Below are 24523 nucleotides of genomic sequence, written 5' to 3'. Positions count from 1 at the left end.
TTTACCAACGAATAGTGGGATTGACCGTCACAATATAACAACCCAACGGCTGAAAGGCGAGCATGTTTGGTGCGACGAGGATTCGAACCCGTGACCCTCAGATTACGAGTCGAGTGCCTTAACCACCTGGCCATGCCGGGCCCCTAAAATGGGACATTTACGTTTCTGAAATTTTGGTAAATCAAATAAGATACTATAGTGAGAACTTTCCAGTCTAATGTCTTTGTGTACTTCATAATTAATGACATTATTTTTTTACAAGTTCAACAAATATCTTTGTAATTGACCTTCAACCATTAAAATCCTGTTTACTAAATTTAGTTTCATCAGACATAGTTATATAATCGTCTTTACTCAAAATAATCATACGATTCTTTTTAACTGGTTTAACTACTTTATTTTCACTTGAGTGATTAATCGCTTTAATTTCTTTGTCAGTTATATTTAAATTTTATTTATACGAGTAAACAATAAGTTAAGGTCAATCCTGACATTCCTGTTACACACGTACAATGATATCAAAGTTTTTCTGTGTTTTCAATAAACGTGTCTGTCATTTAGTTATTAAGAAGTTTTCAAAATATAAAAAACAACAATTAATCAAATATTAATTCTCTAGATAATAATTTACCTTTTTTTTTTTTTCCCCTTTCCGTAAGCTTATTATTTGATAAGTTACGTGTAGCTATCTGAATCATAATTCATCAATGAATTAACAACGTGTTCTGTTCTTTTAGAATCGTATATAGTTTTTAAATTATTTAACTTAACTTCTCTTATTTCTTTACGTTTAACCCTCGCTAGTGAAGCGGTAAATCTTCACGGATTTACAAGGCTAAAATCGCTAGTTCGATTCCCCTCGGTGGGCTCAGCAGATAGCTCGATGTGACTTTGCTATAAAAAAAACACACACACGTTCTTTACTTTTTTTTTGTTTTACACAAGATTTACTGAAAGAAAAATTCAACTGTGGTGTTAAAGTTTTCCCCCAGTTCAATTCATAGATTTCTTCAAGATTTTATTCTGTTTATTTTTAAACCGCATTTCGCTATTCAAAAACTTATTTCTTGATTTATTATTATAGCATTTGCAGTTCTTTAAAATTAATTATTAGTGTTAAATAGAAGAAACTTTGGCATTAATTTACATCTTTTTACATTAATTTAAAAACTTAAGATGAACTTATTATTTTGTATCTTTGTCCGAAATTATTGAAATTATAATTATTAAATGATTTACCTAAAAAAGAATTTTTTATGACGTAATTTAATTATAAATAGAGAAGTCGAAGAAATATAGCCTAACATTATTTTCAAACAGCATACATCAGCCAACTCTACACTCAAAATATTCGTTTTATTTATTTCATTATGATAGGAATAAATTCCCAACCTATTATAATATTAATATTTTGATAGGGACAAAAGACAAAATATTAAGTAAATCATAATTTAATTTTTAATTAATTGTAAGTTTCCGATTTACAACGATATAATCCAGGTATCCACGGTGGAAGATTATCCAAAATAATATTAATAGGAATTTTTCATTTGTTTCCGTTTAGTTATTTGTTTTCCATTCTTTAATGACTGTTTAACATCATAACATTTTTAATGAACAAAATACAACTACTATACCTAAATTCTTCGGCTAAGACAATTTAAAGAACATAGAATAATTCTGAAGCAATTCACATATAACAGAAGATAAACACCTAAACCCTATTCGTCTGATACATTTATGGCCGCAAACGACATCAATCTTTTGGCATTCATTGAATGCATATTATTACAAGGTTCTTTTCTTTTGTAATCCTTTTTCTGTGTTTTATGAATTTTGCGCACAGCTACACGAGAGATATCTGTGCTAGCCGTCCCTGATTTAGAAGTATAAGAATAGAGAGAAGGCAACTACTAATCACCTCCTATCGCCAACTCTTGAGCTACTCTTTCACCAAGGAATAGTGGGATCGACTGTCACATTATAACCCCCAGGGCTAAAAGGGCGAGCATGTATGGTGTGACGGAGATTCGAACCTGCGACTCGAGCACACTAACCCTACGTTGTTATTAGATATATGTAGATGTTTGAAAGGTTTTTAGCACTAGCTACTGCGCTTCATAACTCTTTTATGCGTTGCTGTAAAAGATGTGTGGTTGATCCCACATAATGTCTTTCACGTTGAGAACAAACGAGCAAAATGTGAGAACTAAAGCTGTTTTAACCATAAAAAAACCAAAGGTGCTTTTATCGACAAAAGACTTCCATTAAAGGTTTACTCGTGAATGATCCAGTTATTTATCTACTTATATTATAATTTTATATAACTTAAAGACGTGTATTGTTTTCTTTATAAGTCCCACAGTGGGACAGCGATAAATTTACGGACTTACAACACACAAATCCAGGATTCGATTCTCTGAGATAAACACAGCAGATAACTCTGCATTGCTCTGATATAAAACGAAGATTTTTTTATGGAATTCAGAATTCATATTTTTTTTGTATTTCGTGAATTTTGTACTAAAACGCTGTTAATGAAAAAAATATGCAGTTGTAAAGTTGAAAAAGCTGAGTTTTGTATATAACAGTCCAAAAACAAATTATTAATATAAATAACATTTGTAATACTAGATAGCAGCACAATTTATAATATTTGTAGTTATTGTGCTGATTAATGTAAGGAGCTTGTTAAGCTTAATTGTTGATAAAAAAAAATGAAAATGTTAATCATTTTTAGGTGAAACAAAGTAACATTCACATATATCTATTCCACTACGTTTTCATTTTCTTTTTCATTTGAAAAACAAATCCGTCATTATTATCTTCTTTATCACGACGTAATATGGATCCAGAAACACATTTTTCGATTTTTCGTATCAGTTTTACCATTAAGCATCCTTGATATTAAAAAGCATTGTGCACACGAAACGAAAATCTACTATGTCATAATGCAATAAACTTTTCTCGTTAAAAAAAATCCAAGTATGTACTTAGTACATAATTATAAGAAAAGACGTTTTGGTGAAATTATTAATTTTATGTATACTGCAGACATTTTTTCCCCATTCTAAGCGCTCTTTAGTATTAGGGTGAAGTTAAAAAATAGTTCAATTATTTAGTGTGGTGAAATTTTGTATATCACGAAAATTGCAGTGAAAACGAAGTATTTTGATTTTGTAAACTATCACCAGCGTCACTGAGACGGCGCTGTTGTCTGAAGATATCTATACAGGGCCTAATGCTGATCAAGAGGCCCATCAGAGCGGCAAAACACATGAAGGTAGAGTGCATCAAATGAGTTCAGAACGTTTCAATCAAGCGTTCACTAATACCTCCAATCACTTATACGAGTACACAACACAATTCCAGAAACATCTGTATTTTTGAAGGAGAGAGACGTGATTTTTCCCTAGCGCCTATGATGGTTCTCTGGGGCATTGGTTACCACGTGTTTCATTTGTCAACAGGTAAAGTTGATCGATCTTTCGTAGTTTGAGCTGTTATATGATATCGTAAAGTAGTTCCATTAAACGGATAACTATTTTATCAATTAAATTTGTTGTTAATGAATGCTGGGTTGAAGTTCATAGCACAATTAATCATTAGTCAATATTCTAATCAGGATTTTAGGGACTTTTTTATTTTAAAACAAATTTCCTACACAGAACATGTTAATATATTTTTGCCATGTTGGTTATAACTTCAACATAAATTGGATCATTTCTTATTAGTATTGTTACACTGCGTGTTCCTTTATAAGATTTTGCGATTCCTTAGTATATTGTTGGATATGCAAGTCTGTTTAGTTTCAGAGTTATTATTTCGCGAATTAATATTTAATGATTATTTAATTTTCATAACAAAAGTATTTAAAGTTAGATATTTTAAACGGGATAGTTATGACAAATTTCATTATGTAGCTCATTACGAGTCCTACGCCAATTGTGTATGCAGTTTGATTGATGTACTAGGATATTACAATATTGTTGACGTCATCACACTGAAAGCTCCCAGGGTTTTTCTCAGTATGTGTAATATGGTTACTATTAGAGGGCTTGATATTTCTAGATTTTTCTGTTTCGTATTATAAATACGTGTAAATAGAAAAGTTAATTAAGTGAAAGCGAAATTATAATGCATGATTGTTTGTTTAGCCGTAGCAGGCGATATTTTAAAGTTAGTTTATCAGGGATAAGGAGAATAAGTCATCTTGGCAAAGTGTTTTGTAAAGTAATTGAACCCGCCTGTGTGGACTTGAAGTACTGGACACAACTGTGGTAACCCACGAGGTAACATAAGTGAATATATCGCAGATTGTATAGTAAGAAACTAAGCAGAGAAAAATAATTTGTCATTTAAGTTCTAAAGTAATTAAACCAGCTTTTTGACAAGAAAATAGAACTATTTAAAATTTTTGGACATACGTTTGACTAGTTTTGAATAAATTGTTTTAAAGCCTGTAGATTGTGTGCTCTCTATTTATTGTCAGAATTTATCACCAATAAGTTACAAACACCTACTATAAAAATTTCAACTTCATAAACCTGGCATGTATCAACAAGAACGATTTCCATGCTTTTGATTATAAGTTTAAATCCTTTGTATATCTGCGTTACATATAATGTAAGGATAAGAAAGGACTTGTTGGCCAATCTAGGTCGCCCCATCCCTATATTAACTCTAAATTAGAATCAAATACTCAAACGCAGCTCTCCTTATTAAATTATTTATCGAACTTTTAAAATTTCTTAAATTAACAGAACCTAAAATCCCATTTCCAAGACTACCCACCTTATTATAAAGTTGTCCTACCTGCTGAAGATGACTCTTACCCTGTTAAAATTTGTAGATGTGTTCCTTACTTCTACCATTCTCATATGAAGGAGGAAATAAGAAATAGAGTATCAAAACTATCAAATATCTTTAAAATCTTCAATTGTTGTACTAGATCCTTATAACTTTTCCTTTTTCAAGACCAAACAAGTTCAGAAAGGTTATCCTGTCCTCGTATCATAACATTTCCAGTCCAGGTATCCTAATAGCTCTTCTCTGAATCCTTTTCAATAATTCAATATCCTTTTAAGGTAAAAAGCTCAATACTAAATACAATACTTTAAATGTGTCATAACCAGTAAAATATACAATGAAATTATAACCTATTTAGAGTTGTATTTGACATTTTTGTAGATACATTCTGAAACCCTATTTATCCTTCTACTATCAACAGTCTCTTGTTTAGATGGCTTAAGAAACTGCTCAACAAGGATAACAAGATCTTTTTCTCCCATAACACTGTTATTGTAATTCCTATTAAAATTATATTGATAATTAAAATTATAGTAATCCAAATTCATTATCTTACTTCTACAATAATTAAAAGCCACCTGCCACTTCTTTATCCAGCTCACCAAGAAATTGAAATCCTTTGTAAAGTAACAGCATTCTACTTAGTCAGAAACATCCAGAACGTTTTTAGATAACCTACTGACAGCTCTTCATCTTCCTTTATTTATGAATTGATGTAAGCCAAAAAGAGAAAATGTCCCAACACTGATCCCTGAGTAACTCATCTATGACTAAACGAATTTGACGGAACGCCATTTACATCAACGCTCTGCTTTTTTCCATCCAGCCAGTTTCCTATTCAATGAGCCAGCTTATTCCCCCTCTTCACAGACATAATTTTTTAACAAGCGTTTTATGTGGCACCTTGTGATAAGCTATCTGAAAACCTACATACACCAAATCCACACCAGTCATTATCTGCAAAGAATACAACGTATTAATAAGGCATGATTTTTTCCCTATTGAAATCATATGGTTTTCTAAAAACAGTATAAATGTTCTTAAATAACTCTGCAAAACATCTTTTATCGAAATTTTAAAGTTTATCCTACTTCTGGTATATGTAGTGGGATAATTTTTATCATCTTTCTTAAAAAGAAGAGTTACATTATCGAACTTGCAATCCTTTGGCACCTGCCCACTATTCAAGGACTTAACAAAAATGATAGCAAGTGGCTAAAATATTCAATCCTTAACTTTCTTCAAAACTCTTGAGGAATTATTATCTGGTCCAGGAGATTTATCATTTTTTAAACTTCCAAAAGTGTTTCTTAAGAAGTTTACAGTTAATGTGCCCATCTTGTTCATTCTTGCTTTCATTTTGTAATTGTTTACTATAAGAAACATTGTATAAATCTTCATTTGTAAACACTGAAGAAAAAGTAATTTTAGTAACCCAGCCATCTCATAATGATAAAGTATGAGCCTTACTGTATTGTCCCTTAAAGGTCCTACCCTCTTTCTAACATTTTGTTTACCTTTAATGTATTTAATATTATTTTTATTATTATTTTTGTAGACCTTTTTTCATATATTTATGGAGTGTTTTAGGTTTTTCTTTTAATATATTTTTATCTCCTAACTTTCGTTTGATCAACTCTCTTGAGCTTCTATAATCCTCCAAAATCTCCTTTTATTGCAGTCAATTTAAACGTCTTGTATTTATAATGTTTTTTTTTTAATTTTATACTTTGTTTTTGTTTTAATTTTGCACAAAGCTACATGGAGGCTATCTATGTTAGCCCTCTCTAATTTAGCAGTGTATGACTAGAGGAAAGGCAACTAATCAGCACCACCTACCATCAACTCTTAGGTTACTCTTTTACCAAAGAATAGTGGAGTTGACCGTTGCTGAAAGGGCAAACATGTTTGATTGGATGGGTGCTCGAACTCACGACCCTCAGGTTGCGTTTCAATAACCTTAACCACGTGGCCTTGCTGGGCAAAGCCAATTTGGATGTTAATTTGTAGCCACTTTTTTCATATAGAACAAGATTATCTTGATTACCTAAAATTTTTGTTTTTTAATTTTCCACGTTTGATGAATATATCTAGTTTATTCAGTTGCCCATATTACAAATCTTATCCTTTCAAAATTTGCTTTATTGAAATTTGGAACAAAAATCTTATAAGATCTCAACATGAATCAAAACGACAAACAGTTTCTGTAAATAAAGTTTATTATTGTTAAATTTTGAGAATTAAAAAATTTTTAAGCGTTTATTTATTTTAATTAAAGGAAACATGTTTAAACTTCGAACCTTCAACCTATTGGTGGGTAATCTTAAATACTTAAGTTTAATTTATCGGGTGTTTCACTAAACTAGTTTAAGAGCTGTAATTTCAGTTTTGGAACTTTCTGCACGTATTATAACGAAATATTAGGTAATACGTTATGCCTACTTCTACGGGGACCTGCTGCCAACGAACGTACTTTTTTGTTGTAAAAGGAGAAGTGTCATTTTTTTAGAAAATGACGTATAAATCAACAAATTTATAATTGATTCAGTATTATGGAGCACGATCCCCGGTGGCACAGCGGTAAGTCTACAGATTTATAACACTATAATCAGAGTTTAATTTCTCTCGGTGGACACAGCAGATAACGTTATAAAACACTGTTACGTATTATAATTTATCTCGGACGAGTCTCCGGTTTATTGTTTAAATTTAAATTTATTATTTAAATTTGAAAACTTTCACATACTAAAAACTAGTATACAAATAGTTATTATAAATGATGGTTTATATATAATAGCTTTACAAACAAATTATAATGAGGCTTCTATCCGGTCTAGAACTGAATATTTCATCGATGGTTCAGGTCCATGACGAGCAAATTAATCTGAGTTAATATTGTAGGTAGATAGCTGTCTTTTCTTGATTGGATTCACACCGTTTACAAGTCGACTTTTTTCCGACGAAGATATTTAATGTTCTTTTAGAAATACTAACGCCCAATGTTAACTCACTGAAGTTTCTAATGTTCGAAACCTATAAACGTCCTGGTCAAAGTCTGTAGTTTTCCAATTAATAAACGTTAATCACATTTATAGCTTTCAATGCTTATAGTATACTGACTGTAACTGACCAATAATAATCTATTATTGTGTCTCGGCTAGATTTTGTACCAATTAAGCAAGATTTTTGGACGTTCAACAATATTCGAAGATAAGTTAGTGCTTTCGTAAAACACAGATTACTGATTCTTACTCTCGAGAATCTTACATAAATTCGATATACGCCCAACAGTATATGACACATGCATCAAACTGAAACAAACGTAGGTATTAAAATAAATGCATAACATTAAATCCGTCACAACACGCAAATATACATTGTCGAGCACGGGCTATAAGAGTGTGATGTAATAGCAATCTCATCAGTTCTTTTATGTTTTCTTTCAGTGTAAAGCTATGTAATGGCTTACCTGCGTTGTGCCTGTCACGAATCTAAAGTCTAATTGTACGATTTAAAACCTGAAGCCTTCTTTCGAGCCACTTGGGACATCTCTTCAGGAAGATAAATACTGATACACATTTCTGCGAGCAAAAAATAAAAACCGCTTAATAACCTATCGATCCCTTGTTTTCATACGAGAAGAAAGATGTTTATATTATTTTTGTTGTTGTAATAGGAATATTTTGAATAATTTTGTCAAAACAGTCAAGCTAATTTGTCTAGTAAGGATAACAGTTCCGCGTATCCATTAATGGTTTCTTACACACAATGTATTATATACATATTTACAAATGTTTTTATTAATATGTACTGTAGCATAGAACCAATGAAATTAACAGGTGTCAGAAAAATAAACCAGTGAACAAGATACCGTAGAATGTATTATTGTTAGGCCTACAACTATGTAAACAGTTCACCTAATGATGGAATTAATTAAAGACATCGAGAACATCCGTAACATTAGAGCCACAAAGACTTTTGTGTTCAGCAATATGACGCCACTAGCGAGTGGCGCGGCGCATGCTTGTTGCTATCTGCAACTTGAGACTGGGTTCCAGATGTGAGGAAATATGATTTGACTATCACTCGAACAATCTTTTGCCACGTGAGCAGACTTGAGTAGAACTTCATCTTAACTCCAGTGGAACTCTATCTACTTTTTAAACAGGTCGGTAAACGTTGGCTTGTGAACTATCTTAGTTGAAACCTACATTAAATCTACTTCAGGTTTAAGTAATTAACTGTATTCATTAATTTCTTGTTGAGAAGCAAGTCTAAGCATAAGGTACACATGTTAAATTCAGTAACAGTAACATCGAATATTTTCGTAGTTCTTAACAAATGTGTATCTCATTTTCACACCTTATTTCGCAGGAACTTTTTCTGATGTCTTACAATAGCTTAAGTTTTGTACTAGACTGGTGATAAAAATTCAAAATTAATACGACAGCATATACGTAAAAATATTGCAGATTTTGTTTCACAGGTATGCCAAAATAAGAATATATCACCTATGAAAACACCAGCCTATTTGTATGGTTTATCTCAGTCTGAATACTTATTATTGAAATAACGATAAATGAGAGCTTGTCATTTCGGTTTGAACATTACAATAGTGTTTGAATATATTAACTTTTTTCGGTTGAAAGATAGCAAAGTGCTCTTAATGAATAACACAGAACTAGCAGAAAATAATTCGACCCGTTATTATTCCCTCTAAAAGAACACTAAGTATTAATTTGAATGTGTTATTGTTAGTGATACTAATAGTATTCTTTATGTTTTAATATCAAGGACTTTAACAATATCAGTGTAAATCTTTATTATCAGTAATTAACAATATTAATGTTAATTCTTTATTACTAGTAAATAGTAATATCAGTGTTATTTTTTTATTATCAGTAACTAACAATATCAGTGTTAATTCTTTATTATCAATAGCAATATGAGAGTTAATTCTTTATTATCAATAGCAATATGAAGTTAATTCTTTATTATCAATAACAATATTAATGCTAATTCGTTATTATCTGTAACTAACAATATCAGTGTTAATTCTTTATTATGAATAACAATATAATGGCCTCAATACTTGTAAGGTTAATCACCTTCCAAATAAATTAATTCTTTATTATCGGTAACTAACAATATAAGTGTTAATTCTTTATTATCAATAACTAACAGTATGCTTACATTTTATTTTCAGTGACTAACAATCTGATTATATTTTACTATTAATAACTAACGATATGTTTATATTTTAATTTTAGTTACTATAATATCATAGTTTATGTCTTATTATTATTAGTCGCTGTAACAATGTTAGAGTTGGTTTTAATATCCGTGACTCCAAAACTTTCCACAAACTCCACAGTACCATAGTAGTACGCTAGTGCTTGATTCTCCAGTACTGTATGGTTTGATATTTTATATTGGTTTTGTTTTAATTATTTTCCATGTTTTCGCTAAACTTTCCCTACAACTTCAAGTTTACTGGTGCATGCTTATGTTCAGACGCCGAGAGAAGGATACTGATTAGGTTGTTTTAGTGTTTTGATTTGCTCTAGGGTAACTTGTAAATTTAATTTTTTAAATATGTATCTATTAAAATGAAATATTTTATTTATGTTTATCATTACATCCGCTCTGCGGTATTCCCATCAGTGAAAGACACCAGTACAGAGAACCTTAATATTCGTGTATAACCGTCCCTGGTTTTTAGATACGAACAGAACAAAGAACCTTAATATTCATGAGTAGCTTTCCCTGGTGGATTTTAGATACGACCGGGACGGATAACCTTAATATTCATTTATAGCTGTTCCTGGTTTTTAGTTACTGACCTTAGATGTGGCAGCTTTAGGTAGCACCGTTACCCCATTAAACCAAATAAAGGTTTCCACTTTCACTTTTATAACTCAACAACAGCTAAAAGTGGGGATTGAAAGTAGCATTATGGTAAGAACATTGGGTAGATTTTTCGACACGCAGCAAGACACGTTACTAACAAGGCCGCACTTTTCCCATTACTTATGTTAGCTTTTATCATAAGAAAAAACAAAAAGTTAAAATAATAATTATTCATTTCAACAGGATTAGATTGGTTATCTTTTCCTTGAATCACCTTCCAAACCCTCGATTTTAATCTGTGATGACGAGAAAACCCACTTGTAGAGAAAAATATATATTTAAAAACTGCTGGTACGGATTGAGAAAATTTTATGTAGAGGAGCGAACAATGTTTCGACCTTCTTCGGTCATCATCAGGTTCACAAAGAAAGAAATAGATTACTGACCGATAGCTGACCACATGTTTGAAGGGGGTTGTGTAATTGAGTGTAGGAATGTAGAGGGCGTGCTTAAGTATTTGATTATATTTATTAATATAGGTATAAAGGTGTTCCTTTGTATTGATTTATTTTGGGCTTGAGTTGTTGTATTATTCCTAATTTTGCAAAACAGAAAACTAAAAACCAATCTTACAAAAAGAGACATTAATTCTATTAAAAACCTAAAAAAGACAAATACATAAAAATTCTAAAAGCAGATAAAGGAAGTGCTATAGTTATAATGAACACGAATGAATACATCCAAAAAATGAAGAACATCCTATCAGACACACAGATTTAAACCAGTACACACAAATCCAACAAAGACACACGAGACACAACTAAACAAATTACTACTAAAAAAAAAACACAATTTTACAAACACCTTATTCCTACCTACGCATGAACCGACTCACGCACACCACAAATATACGTCATCCCCAAACCTCATAAAATCGATTGTCCATTACGACCAATAATGTTCACATATGAATAGCTTAATTACAATATTGGTAAATACATAGCCTGGATATTCTCCAAATATGTAACATCAGCCAGCTCATTCATTGAAAATTCCTTTAATTTCAAGTCTAGCCTTAATCAACTTAATCATAAAGCCTTAATGGCCAGTTTCTATGTTTTATCCCTCTTTATAGAAGTCCCAACTGCTGAAGCCTGCAAAATAGCCTTAGACCGAAGAAAGTCGAAACGTTGCTCGCTGCTCTACATAAAATTTTCTCAATCCATACCAGCCGTTTTTAAATATATATGTTCACTCTATTTTAAGTCCCATTAGGCAAGAGAAATATTATAGTGAATTCATTGTTTGTCAACCTAATAGAGAAAAATGCTTAGCAATAACCCTCGCTACCCTGTTTATAGCATGAAAAAAAAGAGGTTGAAAACAAATAAAATTCAAAGTTTATGTTTATCTTCTACTACCACAAGCTGGCGCGCAGTGATCCCTGCTTGAAATCAAGGTGGCGCTGCTGTTCGTTTCTTCACCCAATTCCTTGTTGTTGTTTTTCTGTCTTTAGACATGATATTTTAATTTCAAATAAAACTGATATGTTTAAATATCTGTATGGAAATATGAAATTTAACTAATGACACGTTGCCATATGTAATTAGTGCAGACTTTCTGAACAAGTAGAAGAGAAAACGGTATTTGAAACCACCTTTCTGCGAGATTTCGCTTTTGTTTAAATAATTTCTAAGAACACAATTCCAAGTCATCTTCTAAAGATCGTTCACATATTGCTACTGAAACTGATTTTTAGGTGTGTTTTTTTTAATAACCGTTTGTTTTGTTTCAACTTTAGGGTCAATAGAACATTACTTGCATTATTGTATGTACAATGGCTTGTTGCAAATTCGGAACTTGTTCTCAGTAAACAAATAATAAGTTTTTATTTTATTTTGACTTTCAGTTACTTGAATCTCCTAGTGGTTCCACTACAAGTTTTAGGTCACATACTCTCGATACCGGTGTCATCTGTTTATCTCAAAATGATTGATACTCTCTATATTGGTCTCATCAACTTATCTCAGAATGAGTTATAATCTCGATACAAGTCTAATCTGTTCATTTCAAATTGAATTATACTATCGTTACCGATCTAATGTGTCTTTCTCAAAATGTGATACTCTCCATACCAGTCTCATCTACTCATCTCAAAATGAGTGAGGTTGTGAAGTGTAAATGGTACACCGATAAAAGTAAAAAATTTAAAATGTTGTCTATGTAAAGGAAATGATCAATGTCAGATCTACAACTGTAGAGAAAGGTATTTGTTCCTAAACGTGCCCAAGAGTTATAAATCAGTTATATAAATTACATATAATATGACTGTTCGTAACTAAAATTACTCCGTAAAAGGGCTAATATTAGTAACAAAAATATTTTATAAAAGAGAAGAAAAAACCATGTGAAATAAACTCATACATGTAGTTTAACTGAGTTTCAGTTTATTAAGAGTCAACTATGCAACACAGACAAACACATACAGGGGGTATCAAGGTGTGTGTGTTTCATCAATGATTTACAGTTATTTATAAATTCTGTAAATTCTTTGTGTACTAAAAGTGATAAATTAAACTTTAAATTAACTTATAGCATTAGATGCTAGGAACCATAAACTCTGGCCTTTCACGCAATTAATAATTTGCCCCATTTATGCGTGTACACAGAGAGATGTGTCTGCAATTTACTGTTGATTGAAGACTATAGTTTAAGCTGCATATCGCTCTTCTGGATTACAAACAAGGCGTGGGTGGTGTAAACTTTGTCATCGATTATTTGGCTTGTCATTAAAGTACGAGGAGTGTCCAACTAACTTCTCTAAAAGTAACAACTGTCTAAACAAGTTGCAGTAGATAGTATCAACGGATGAATAAGGTTTTAATTTCTGTGTTTCACAATACTAATTCATTAAATTTCTATGGAACTGACAAAAAGATCTAACACATTTGTGTTAATGAATTCGTTTACTTGAACTTGAAAAACAAATGAATAACATAATTGAATGATATATACTTTGAAAATAAAATATGTATGGAAGAAGTAAACTTAAAAAACACACAGAAAGTTCAACTTAGAATAGAATTAAAGCGAACTGGGAATGTTTTTAACAAGATAGTTTTTGGTTACCATGTTTCCCCGGGGTCGAACCGAAGATCTTTTCCAGAACATTTTGTTATCTAAAGGTATTTGCTAGTTATAGAACAGGAGATTTTGAAGACAATTTAATTTTATGTTTACCTAAACGTTGATAAATTTTATTTATTAAATAAAAACAAAAAAATATATAATATGAATTACAGAAGACACAATAGAACCAAACAAGCTTATATTCAACTTTTTATATAAATCACATTCAAATTGGATAAAACAAAGTGTATCATTATTACATAACTTACATTAGTGTGCTTTAAACTATGTATTTTCCTTGTTACAATGTGTATCATTATTACATACTTTACACTGAAATAGTTTAAACTATTTATTTTACTTATTACAATGTGTATCTTTATTACATAGTTTACTATGAAAGTGATTTTAAAAAGTCATTTTTATATAGCCTACACTGCAAGGTAGTTAAACAATCCATTTTACTTGGTTCGTAACCCTACATATCTCACTGACCATTTTTACAATTCTCACTCATATCCTGTAACTTGTAACCAAAGGATATCTTCTCTTACTGATTTTACTGATATCTCTGCTTTATTTTTGTTTTATCCCTAACATGCTTATATCTCATACCCTTAACATTACCGTTTTTATTCGTTTATAAGACGATTCGCTTATAAGACGGGTCCCAACTTCACCTGAGAGATTGTCGATATTCTGTTTAGACTCGTTTATAAGAAGGAAGGAAAGCAGGTAACGAGACAAAAGTGAAAAAAATGGAAATTAATAGAAACCTAATTTTGGGTTTCGTATACGATATTTCGATTTCAGATTAGAAGGAGAAAAATAAATAGAAAAGTGAAAATAAATGAATAAATCAAACTCGGTGTTCAAGCGTTTAATGGAATTTCATCAACTATTTTATTTACTGTATGATAAATATTCATATTTAAAACACATAACAAAGAACAATCTAACGCACAAAACTTATCACAACATATTTCAGTATCAAAGTACGTTTATGCTAACTTTTAAACCACATTTCTTCAAAGTATTAAAAGAGTTTACGCAAACTGCACTTTAATAGAAAACAGCAAATCAGTATGCAAGTTATGAAATTCAAAAGCCTTCAAATTATTCGTTGTCGCTATCTCCAAACAGTTCATAAAACTGCTCCTCGGACAATCCATCATCGTAGAGGTCACATTCCTCCGTGTTCTCCACAATCACAGATCTAATAATAACAAGATAGCTCACTTCCCTATTTTCACTGTCTGAAATATCTGCACAGTTCTGAGTGAACTAAATTTATTTTCTATGTCTGTAGACCTCGCCTATAAGACGGGCCCCCCAATTTGAGCCCGAAATCTCGAGGAAAAATCCCCGTCTTATAAGCGAGTAAACACGGTACTTCGTTCAATGGATTATTTATAGCGTTAACATACGGGTTATTTTTTGAATAAGTATTTCATTAAAGTTTTCTTTTTGTTGTATTACACTGACTCAAAGAACCTGTTGAGTTTAGAATTTCTTTTGTAGAGTTTCAACTACTATTATATATGTATTAAATTTGGTTAAATTTTATAAAAACTATGTAGATTGCATACAGAACGAGGCGAGTTGTGCAGCCAATATAAACTTTTTTCCCCTCTGTATAAAGGTTTATTTTTTATTGTAGTACTTTCATACAAAAGTACTGGTGACTATTGAAGCAAGTATAAAATTGACTCAGAGCTTTAGCACTCAAAGAAAACATTGTATTTTAAATTATTTTATATGTGTTGGAAAACTCATAAGTTGAGTGCTAAGTGTTATTACCAACAGACTTCTGGCTGTATGCTGTCTTATTGGTTACCGTATCTTGCTTTTAATAGCTGAAACGCCAAAACAAAAAATAAATACGTGGAGAAACTGTCTTATTAATTTCGATTAAATAATAACAACACAAAATATTTTTTAGGCCACTGTGGTGAGCGTGAACTTTGGCAGCATTGTCAGATAGAGCTTAAATGTTTTTCAACAATTGAAACCAAAAACTTTAAAACTATGAGAAACAGGGATACGTTTATTGTTAAAATCAAATATTTGATGTGGAATGACAATATGGTTCGATAGTTATGTAACGTCACAACCACAGCCGTGGGGGCGTTATAATGTGACGGTCAATCCCACTTTTCGTTGGTAAAAGAGTAGCCCAAGAGTTGGCGGTGGGTGGTGATGACTAGCTGCCTTCCCTCTAGTCTTACACTGCTAAATTAGGGACGGCTAGCACAGATAGCCCTCGAGTAGCTTTGTGCGAAATTCCAAAACAAACAAACAAACACAACCACAGCAAGACATTCCACTAGTATTTTAATGTAAAGGAACAGCATCAGATGTGATCTGTTCTATTACCTTAGAAGCATGGTTGGAGAGTAAATATTTACTGCTTACGTCGAAACTTACGTAACTAATTAATGCAATTAAATTCACTGAGGGAGTGAAGTATTTTTGTTCGAGTTATTAATATTTTCCGAGGTTGTTAGGAATTTCTATCTTCTCAGTTTCGAAGAGATCTCTATTGTACAGAGCTATCATTGTACGAATGAGACATAAAATTTAATATCAAGTATTCAGGTTAACAAAGAAACCACGTACGTCATCTTCGAGACGTGGCAAATTGATACAAAGTATTTCCAAATATTTTGGGTTTTTTAAAATTTGTGTTCTAAGACTTTCCAGTCTTCATCAATACATAAAGACTCGTGCTCGTTTTCTTAACAGTGAGTTCAATTGCTATTTTACTTTATTTGGAGCTTTACCTTGCAACGTAAAGAATGTGTGACTGTTTTGGAAAATGCTGTTTCTTTTTATGTTATTTTATCCATTGCAAACACTTGATGGGAAAAAAATAGTTTTGAACTCATTGTAGTTGATGGAGCATATTTATTGCTTGGATAATCAAAAGAATTAAACCGATTAACTTTGGTAATTATCCTTCCAACAACTCCAAATTTGTTTAATTCTGATATGGCAGTTTGTCTTTTTTTGTTATCTTGTCATCTGATGTGCAGACTCTTAGTGTTGATATATATGCTCATAAATTCTCATTCGCAATCAAATAAATAAAAATGTTATGGCATTTGTTAATGAGGATTAGACTACTTGGCACACTATTTAAATCATCTATGGGTGTGATAGCCTTGAAGTAATGAATCAATGAGCTGTTTGAGTAATAAGGCTCAATCCTGCAACAGGGCTGCTTCCAGTTCATCAACACTTCTTGAAGGTAAATTAAGCACTATAAAATTTCGTCCTAGAACATGCCATAATTTTACATAAGGTGTAGGTTCAATGAGAGTGCTGGTTAGTACACTCACTCAGTGTGCTCTTCTTCCAGGAATTAGTAAACAGTTAAGCACGGAAGGATTTTGGGTCATCATGCATGTATCAACACTAATGGTTCCAAGTCTGCAATATGAGTCGTGATTCATCTGTAAACAACATGTGCACTTGTCCACGAGCTCTCACACTGCTGAATCACGACCATCTTGCGAGATTGCCTACAATGGTCTACTGTGTCCAAAACTCGGGGTAGCTATGTTGGTGGTTTGAAAGCAAGTCTATGTTCTGTTAATCATACTTTGTGACGCTTGTAGCCATTATCCTATATATTTTGTGTTCGAACAGTTTCTATCCAACCTAACGTCCTTAATTTCATGGAAAGGTCCATTTGTACCTTTATTTTGTGATGATTGGGTCCTGAAGCATGTTTCACTATAATTTAAACCTCCTTGCAAACTCTACTGTTCTTCTAATTACTAACTTGTTTACTTTTATATACCTTTGAAATGTACATTTTAGATAACATAATTTCCCACCTGGTATTTGATTTTCGTAAACTTGATATAAGGATTGCCATTGACAACAAAGAACAATAGTTGTGATTTATCGTAGGTAGAATATTAAAAACTCTGGTTGTTTTTATAATTATTTTCGTATTTACTAGGCATTAAAAGCTAATATTTAGTAACAGACTCTAATAACAATCATAATGTGTTTTTACTTGTGGTTAACTGTTTTTTTTTTATCTTCACGTGACCTTAAGGCACCATGGCTGGATTTATGATACAGGTCAGCGTGTTTCTAAGTCTGCTTTGCCTAATAGTGAGCCCTGTTCTTACCTATAATGACGACAAACCGATCTACAAGTGGAGCCCCCTATATTTCCGCAATCTCAAGAAGAATCTTTGGGTAAACTCTACACTAAAAGATTTCTATTTGAAACAAAACGTGTTCTGTAAACTTCTCTTTCAAGTAATATAATAATTCCATGAGAGCCTTTTCATAACTTATGAGATTTTAAATCGAAATGTTTAACTTCGAAAAAAAATCATTACTTAACAATTGTTAATGGTGGCAAATTATAAAGGAAGAATTTGAATTGCTTGTTATCTATATTTAAATTAATTTAAGTATCATATATAACATAAAATCTAGCTGCATTTCGTCACAATGGAAATTCAATTCATTCATTTACTGTTTACCAAACGCCCTCTATTGGCTCAGCGGAATGCCTGCGGACTTAGACTACTAGGGAACACGTTTCGATACTTGTGATGAGAACACAGACGATCTTTTGTGTTTCTTTGTGCTTAACACTATAATCCCAATTTACTAAACGAAATAAATTTTGTTTCAAAGTTTATTTTATGGTTTCTCAAGATGGGTAAAGTATTTTTGTGTCTATTAAACACTATTTCAGTCTTAACGTAAATTAGATAACGGTTTTCTTTTTGTTTGTTTGCTAAAAATTAAACCCAAAGCTACACAATGGGCTATCTGTATTCTGTCCACCAGGAGTATCGAAGCGCGGTTTCTAGCGGTGTGAGTCCACATACATATTGCTGTGCCACTGAGGGCGTTATAATGAATAAAATAAGGAATAGCTATTAAATTCAAATAAATTATAAGTTTCAACAAGACGAGACAAGAAAAAACCAAACAAGATTTCATCTTTAGAAACTTGATATTTGATATTTCATGTATCATTATGATTATTAGAAAAGTAGTTTGAAATGCATTTCATTGCGAACTTTATGTGTTCACCAAAATTGCACACAATTAATATACTTAAGTTATTTTAATGGAAACTTATTTTCTACAAAACAAACAAAAAACACCCACAATTCGTTTCAGTCAGAATTATTTTTTATCAACACAGAGAAGTATTGGATAGCGCTACATAACTTAGAAAGTGATATCTATTGAACATGAAACATGAAAATATCTATAACTATATATTTTCAACCATTATGTAGCTTAAAATGTTTTTCTTGCATTACTAACTATTCCCTACTTTTGTAAAGGCTGACGTAACTTTTCTAAGTCACAAGCTTTCCAGCGATATATTGAAATCTAGATCATTTTTCCCTCCTGAGTCATTTTTAGCAGCAGTACAGTGGCTTGTAGATGGCTCTGAGCTTTTGTTTTGTTTTTCAAATACAAATATCAAGCTCACAGCTCCATTTCGTGACTGATTTGAAGTCTAATTACAGCCACTGATATTGATAACTCCCTCTTTATTCTATCTTATGTTTGTTCACTCTTATCCTTAGAAAGTTAAGAGGCTTATGCCCTTTAATTGCCAAACAGAGTTCCGTTTTCCTAGTAGGAAGTCCTACACTGAAAGATTGAACCAAAGTGAGATGAACGTTTTATCCAGGAAAATTCCTTTAAAGTACTAGCTCTATAATTAGCTCACTGATTTATTAACGCGACAATTACATGGTGTATTTTTACAGGACATGACAAAATTAACATGACATTACAGACTGTATTTACGCAGCACGTGACAAAAGGTACTTAAACATAAAATGTCAAAATTGTCATAATATTATACAATGTACTTACACAGGGAGTAAAAAAAAATAGCAGACATTTGCAAAGTGTATTCACACAGGACATAACAAACATAGCAGACAATTACATTATGTATTTACATAGGACATGACAATACTAAGAAACATTTACATAACAAGATTGGCCCGGCATGGCCAGGTGGTTAAGGCGCTCGACTCGTAATCTAAGAGTCATGGACTCGAGCCCCCGTCACACCAATCATGCTCGCCCTTTCAGCTGTGGGGGCATTATAATGTGACTATCAATCCCGCATTTCGTTGGTAAAAGAGTAGCTCAAGAGTTGGCGGTGGGTGGTGATGACTAGCTGCCTTCCCTCTAGTCTTACACTTCTAAATTAGGGACGGGTTACGCAGATAGACCTCGTGTAGCTTTGCACGAAATTCAAAAAACAAACAAACATAACAAGATTATCATAAAATTACCTGGTGTATTTACCCAGGACATGACAAAATTATCAGGAAATTACATGGTGTATTTAAACAGAACAGGAATAAAGTTTCAGATAATTAATAACACTAGACACAAAATCATTCGGAAACAGAATCATTCATCACTTATTGTTCATGTAATCAATAACTTGGCGCACGATAAAATGACAAACATTTTTATTTATTAATGTGGCCTAAAAGTTTCTGACAGGAAACACTGCTGTCAAGTGTCTCTCTTTTAGTTTTTGAATTGGAGTTCGAAATTTATTTGATTATTTGATACGGCTGGCATTCTCAGAGCTACACTAATTAGACCAGTAGCTCTTCAGACCACAAAGTGAGCTACACTAACTAGATCAGTAGCTCTTCAGACCACAAAGTGAGCTACACTAACTAGATCAGTAGCTCTTCAGACTACATCGGGAACTATACTAACTAAACAAGTAGGACTTCTGACAACATTATGAGCTACACTAATTAGACCAATAGCTCTTCTGACCATTTGGTGATAAACACAATGTAAGTCTTATCTCGTTTATCTTGGAGCTTATGTACAAAACAAAACGTAACACTTGGCTCGCTTTATTCACTATTTATGTAAAAAACACAAGGTAAGATTTGGCTTGCTTTACTTAAGAGCTATATAGAAAAAACAGGGCAAAACTTAGCTTGCTTTGCTTGGAATTTATATACAAAGTATAAGGCAAGAGTTGGCTGACTTTGCTTAGAAGTTGTATGTAAAACATAAAACAGGACCCGACTATTTCACTTGGTATTTTTATACAAGACTTCGCTCGTATTGCTTTGGGTTATATATAAAAACAAAATAAAACCTGAAAAATAAATGATATAGCTCGCTTTGATTGGGATTTATAAACGAAACGCAAGGCAAAACTTAAACCTTTCCGTCTGCATTGTTTGTCTATAGATAACTACAGTTTTTCTGCCACATATAAACGCTAGACCAATGGTTCTTAACCTTGTTAGAGGTACTGAACCCCGGAAGTTTCGTAATTGCATTCACTGAGCTCTTCGTAATTGGAAAAATAAAATATGATTTTTTTCAAATTCAAAACATAAGTAGATATTTTATTAGTGCACAAAATGAACCATGCATTAGTTGCACACAAAATCACTGTGTTCAAAGAACAAAACAAACAAAACATGAATTTCACACAAAAACTTAACTCAATGAATATTTACTGCAAATCAATGTGACTTTTGCTGTTGCCTTTCAGAGACAAGTTCAGAAATGCACGGCTTCACCTTGGCAAGTACCACTCTCATATCATTTTCCCAAAAAAGTTTGTTCCTTTTCTTCGTTTTTATGTCTACCATCCTCGAAAAAGATTGCTCACAAAGATACGTTGTAACAAACGGTATGAGTATCTCAAGGGCTTTCTTAGCAGTAAGAGGGTACGCTACGATTTGGTGACACCAAAACGTTGAGAGCGTTGTTGTTCTGAAAAGTTGCTGTTGAAACTGGCTCTGCTGAAGTTCAATGATTTCGTCGAGGTATTGATCATTGACATCTGCTGTCGCAACACTAAACGTGAACGGCTGTCTCACCCATGCTGGATATGACTCTCTGGTGGGGAAGTATCCATCGAGAGATCTTGCGAGCTCATCTAAGTGCATGGCAATTGCTTGCTTCAGTTCCCGGGGTACAGAAATGTCTCCGATTTCAGACACATCTTCGATCTTACTTACACAGTCGTCCAGCAGGGGAAAGTTTGCGAAGTTATCATTCTCTGTTCATTGTTTCCATAACGGTAGCTTTTTTGAAAAGCCTTCAGGTTTTCTTCCGCTTCGATGATGTTGACTCCACCGCTCTGCATCTGTTGATTGAGAGCATTGAAGATATCGGCTATGTACGCCAAAATGAGAATGAACTCAAAATTTTTCGAAGCAATGTGCATTGGTGCTCTCGCAAAAACAGGGCTAATTCCACATGCATGGCAAAAACACATGGCAGTACCTTTCCCCGGGATAACCACCGAACGTTAGAATGGTACAGAAGTACCTCGAATTCTGAGCCCATTTCATTACACAGCTCTTGCTAAAAATAATCATTTTAGTAATAATCATCTTTGTAATAAGATTTTCAGATTTTGCTGAAGATCGAATAATTTATTCCAAAACGTTGGGACTTTGTAAATAAAATATTTTATGTTTTATTAACCGTCTTCATTATTAAACTTCTTTAGAATCAGATTAACCCTAGCAAGAATAAATGTATGTTAGAACCAGATTAACCCTAGCAAGACTAAATGTATGTTAGAACCAGATTAGCACCTAGCACGAATAAATGTATCTTAGGACCTGGTTAGCTCCTAGCAAAACAGAATGAATATTAGGACCAGGTTAGCGCCTAGCAAAACAGAATGTATGTTAGGACTAGATTAGGGCCCAGCAAGACTAAATGTATGTTAGGACTAGATTAGGGCCTAGATGATTAAATGTATGTTTGTGTTTCTAGACATCTTACGTATGATAACGTGTTGAAAAAAAAGTACAAGTCAAGAAACCACACCGTATAAAAAATTAAATCTTAGTCAGTTTTACACATTTCAAGAGTCATTTAGAAATAATACTTTAGGAATGTTTTTCTTACAGATAAGTATTTTTGATTGGTTAATTTTTTTAAATGTTATATTTGTTGTTTACTTCAGAATTTTTCCTGTGCAACAGAAAACACAGAATGTGGTTTGGAAAGATTTTCGTACGGTTTGATCATTCGACTGCGTTGTTGTGGTGCGTTAGAGTGTCATAGAGTAGGTGTTCGCCACATCTGCCTCAAACCGTGAGTAAACGTTAAGGTTAAGGATTTACGACAGCATAAACAAATAACAATTAGTTATCGTATTTTCCTAATCCTACGACAAAGTTTTTATAGATACTAAACCATTACGTTAGGAACTGAAGAATCGTGTCAATAAAACACACAGCATCTGAACATTATTACCACATTATGACGGTTATGTTACCTCCAGAACTGTATTGCTTGTATGAAGCTGTTGTGTAAAAGAATGAAAATACATTAAAATACACTACAGCAGCACGCCCTCTTTATAGCAACATTTAAAGCTAATTTGTTTAATATATTAAGTTAAGAAAATTTTACCGCTTTTTTTAGAAAAAGGTATCAGAAGCTATGTTAAAAATATCTCAGAAAAAATTCAAGAGGTATAAGAGAAAGTACATTATGCGCGCTCTAACTCATTTGCATGATTTGACAATGAGTTATAAATATCGAAAATATTTAAAAGAATTTAAAGATAGAACATTTTCCCCCAATTTTGTTAGTAAACTATTTATTTTTCAGTGAAACACTTTTAGAACGCACTGATTGTTTTTCACAGAATGTCTTATTTAAACAAATAAAACGAAATCCTTAATTTGTATCCTAACCTCATGCATCCATCCGTCATATGCATGTACGGAATAATTTACGTTTCATAAAGAGACTAGAGATTTTGTGATTTGTTACATATTTTGATGAATACAACAGCCAATAATTTCTTCAAGATATATCCATGATTTTAAGCTTAAAAATCATGAAACTAACCCTATTGTCACACACATATTTAGTCATAGCTTAATAAATGTGAAATATTCCATAATATCTTATTAATACAAGTTCTTCACTTTACTTTTGTAACGTAATTCGATATAAATTAATTATCTCTTTACCCCTCTTGAACGAACAATTCATAAATTTCACTAACTTAGAATTGCTCATTTGGGAGAAAGTTACTAGAAGTTAGGATTATGAAAACAAGAGCATGAATTGACTCTTGAAAATATTAATAATAATTAAATAATTTTTTTTACAATATTAACAACTCTTGTATTTTAAAGCATATAATTAAGTTAACATTTAACTTTCTAGGTGGAGTTGGAAGCAAACCAACGACGTTTACTGAAGGATGTTTACTATGGAAACGAAACTGTTTTATCGAATCGATCAGACGTTTTCCTAATTTGCAATATTTATAAGTAATTTTAGTGTTAATTTTGCAAAAATGTATCAGATTCGATGTAAACTTTACGATACTTCTTGATATAGGTGTTTGTTCACTTTAATGAGACTCTGAGAAAACAGAGATTGTTTCTTAAATTGTATTCCGGAGTGAAAGAAAAGTCGAAAAAATCTTAAATTAATATAAATTTACTTAATCTGCTTTTTACTGTAATAAATAAATGTGTTGTTTACCTTCATATGGACTTATTTTTTTTCATTCAAAAGTTGAAGACTAAAATCTCTTGGCGTGAAAATACCGAAATCAAAAATGAGGTGTTCAGATTTTTATTTGTTACGTAAGTTTGGCTTGAAGTTAATGTCAAATTTTTCATTTATTTTGTTTGAAGATAGGTCTATCTAACTAGAATAAACAATGCACTCGGTGTTCTTACTTTTCCAG

General features: G+C 32.2%; 1 protein-coding gene across 2 annotated transcripts; it reads left to right on the top strand.

Moving 5' to 3' along the window:
• The first annotated feature begins 3272 nt into the window (after positions 1 to 3272).
• On the top strand, positions 3273 to 24320 carry LOC143251463 (uncharacterized). 2 transcript variants are annotated; one of them, XM_076502759.1, is made up of 4 exons: positions 3273 to 3470; positions 17858 to 18003; positions 22772 to 22902; positions 23992 to 24320. In XM_076502759.1, exons 1-4 carry the CDS (start codon positions 3422 to 3424, stop codon positions 24023 to 24025), a joined length of 360 nt encoding a protein of 119 aa, XP_076358874.1. In that variant the 5' UTR covers positions 3273 to 3421; the 3' UTR covers positions 24026 to 24320. The 2 variants fall into 2 exon arrangements, with proteins under 2 accessions (XP_076358874.1, XP_076358875.1); XM_076502760.1 differs by lacking the exon at positions 3273 to 3470 and adding an exon at positions 8862 to 8977.
• The last annotated feature ends 203 nt before the right edge of the window (positions 24321 to 24523 follow it).

Source organism: Tachypleus tridentatus, chromosome 6, assembly GCF_004210375.1.
Source record: "Tachypleus tridentatus isolate NWPU-2018 chromosome 6, ASM421037v1, whole genome shotgun sequence".
Lineage (NCBI taxonomy): Eukaryota > Metazoa > Arthropoda > Merostomata > Xiphosura > Limulidae > Tachypleus > Tachypleus tridentatus.
The sequence above is the reverse complement of the archived record's forward strand: the minus strand, read 5'-3'. Positions and strand labels throughout refer to the sequence as shown.

What these genes read in the sequence shown, in the direction of transcription:
- LOC143251463 (XM_076502759.1), top strand. Translation starts at nt 3,422, where the DNA reads ATGATGGTTCTCTGGGGCATTGGTTACCACGTGTTTCATTTGTCAACA. An exon ending in CGTGTTTCATTTGTCAACAG is followed by an intron (nt 3,471 to 17,857) that starts GTAAAGTTGATC and finishes CGTGACCTTAAG; the next exon opens with GCACCATGGCTGGATTTATG. An exon ending in CGCCACATCTGCCTCAAACC is followed by an intron (nt 22,903 to 23,991) that starts GTGAGTAAACGT and finishes TTAACTTTCTAG; the next exon opens with GTGGAGTTGGAAGCAAACCA.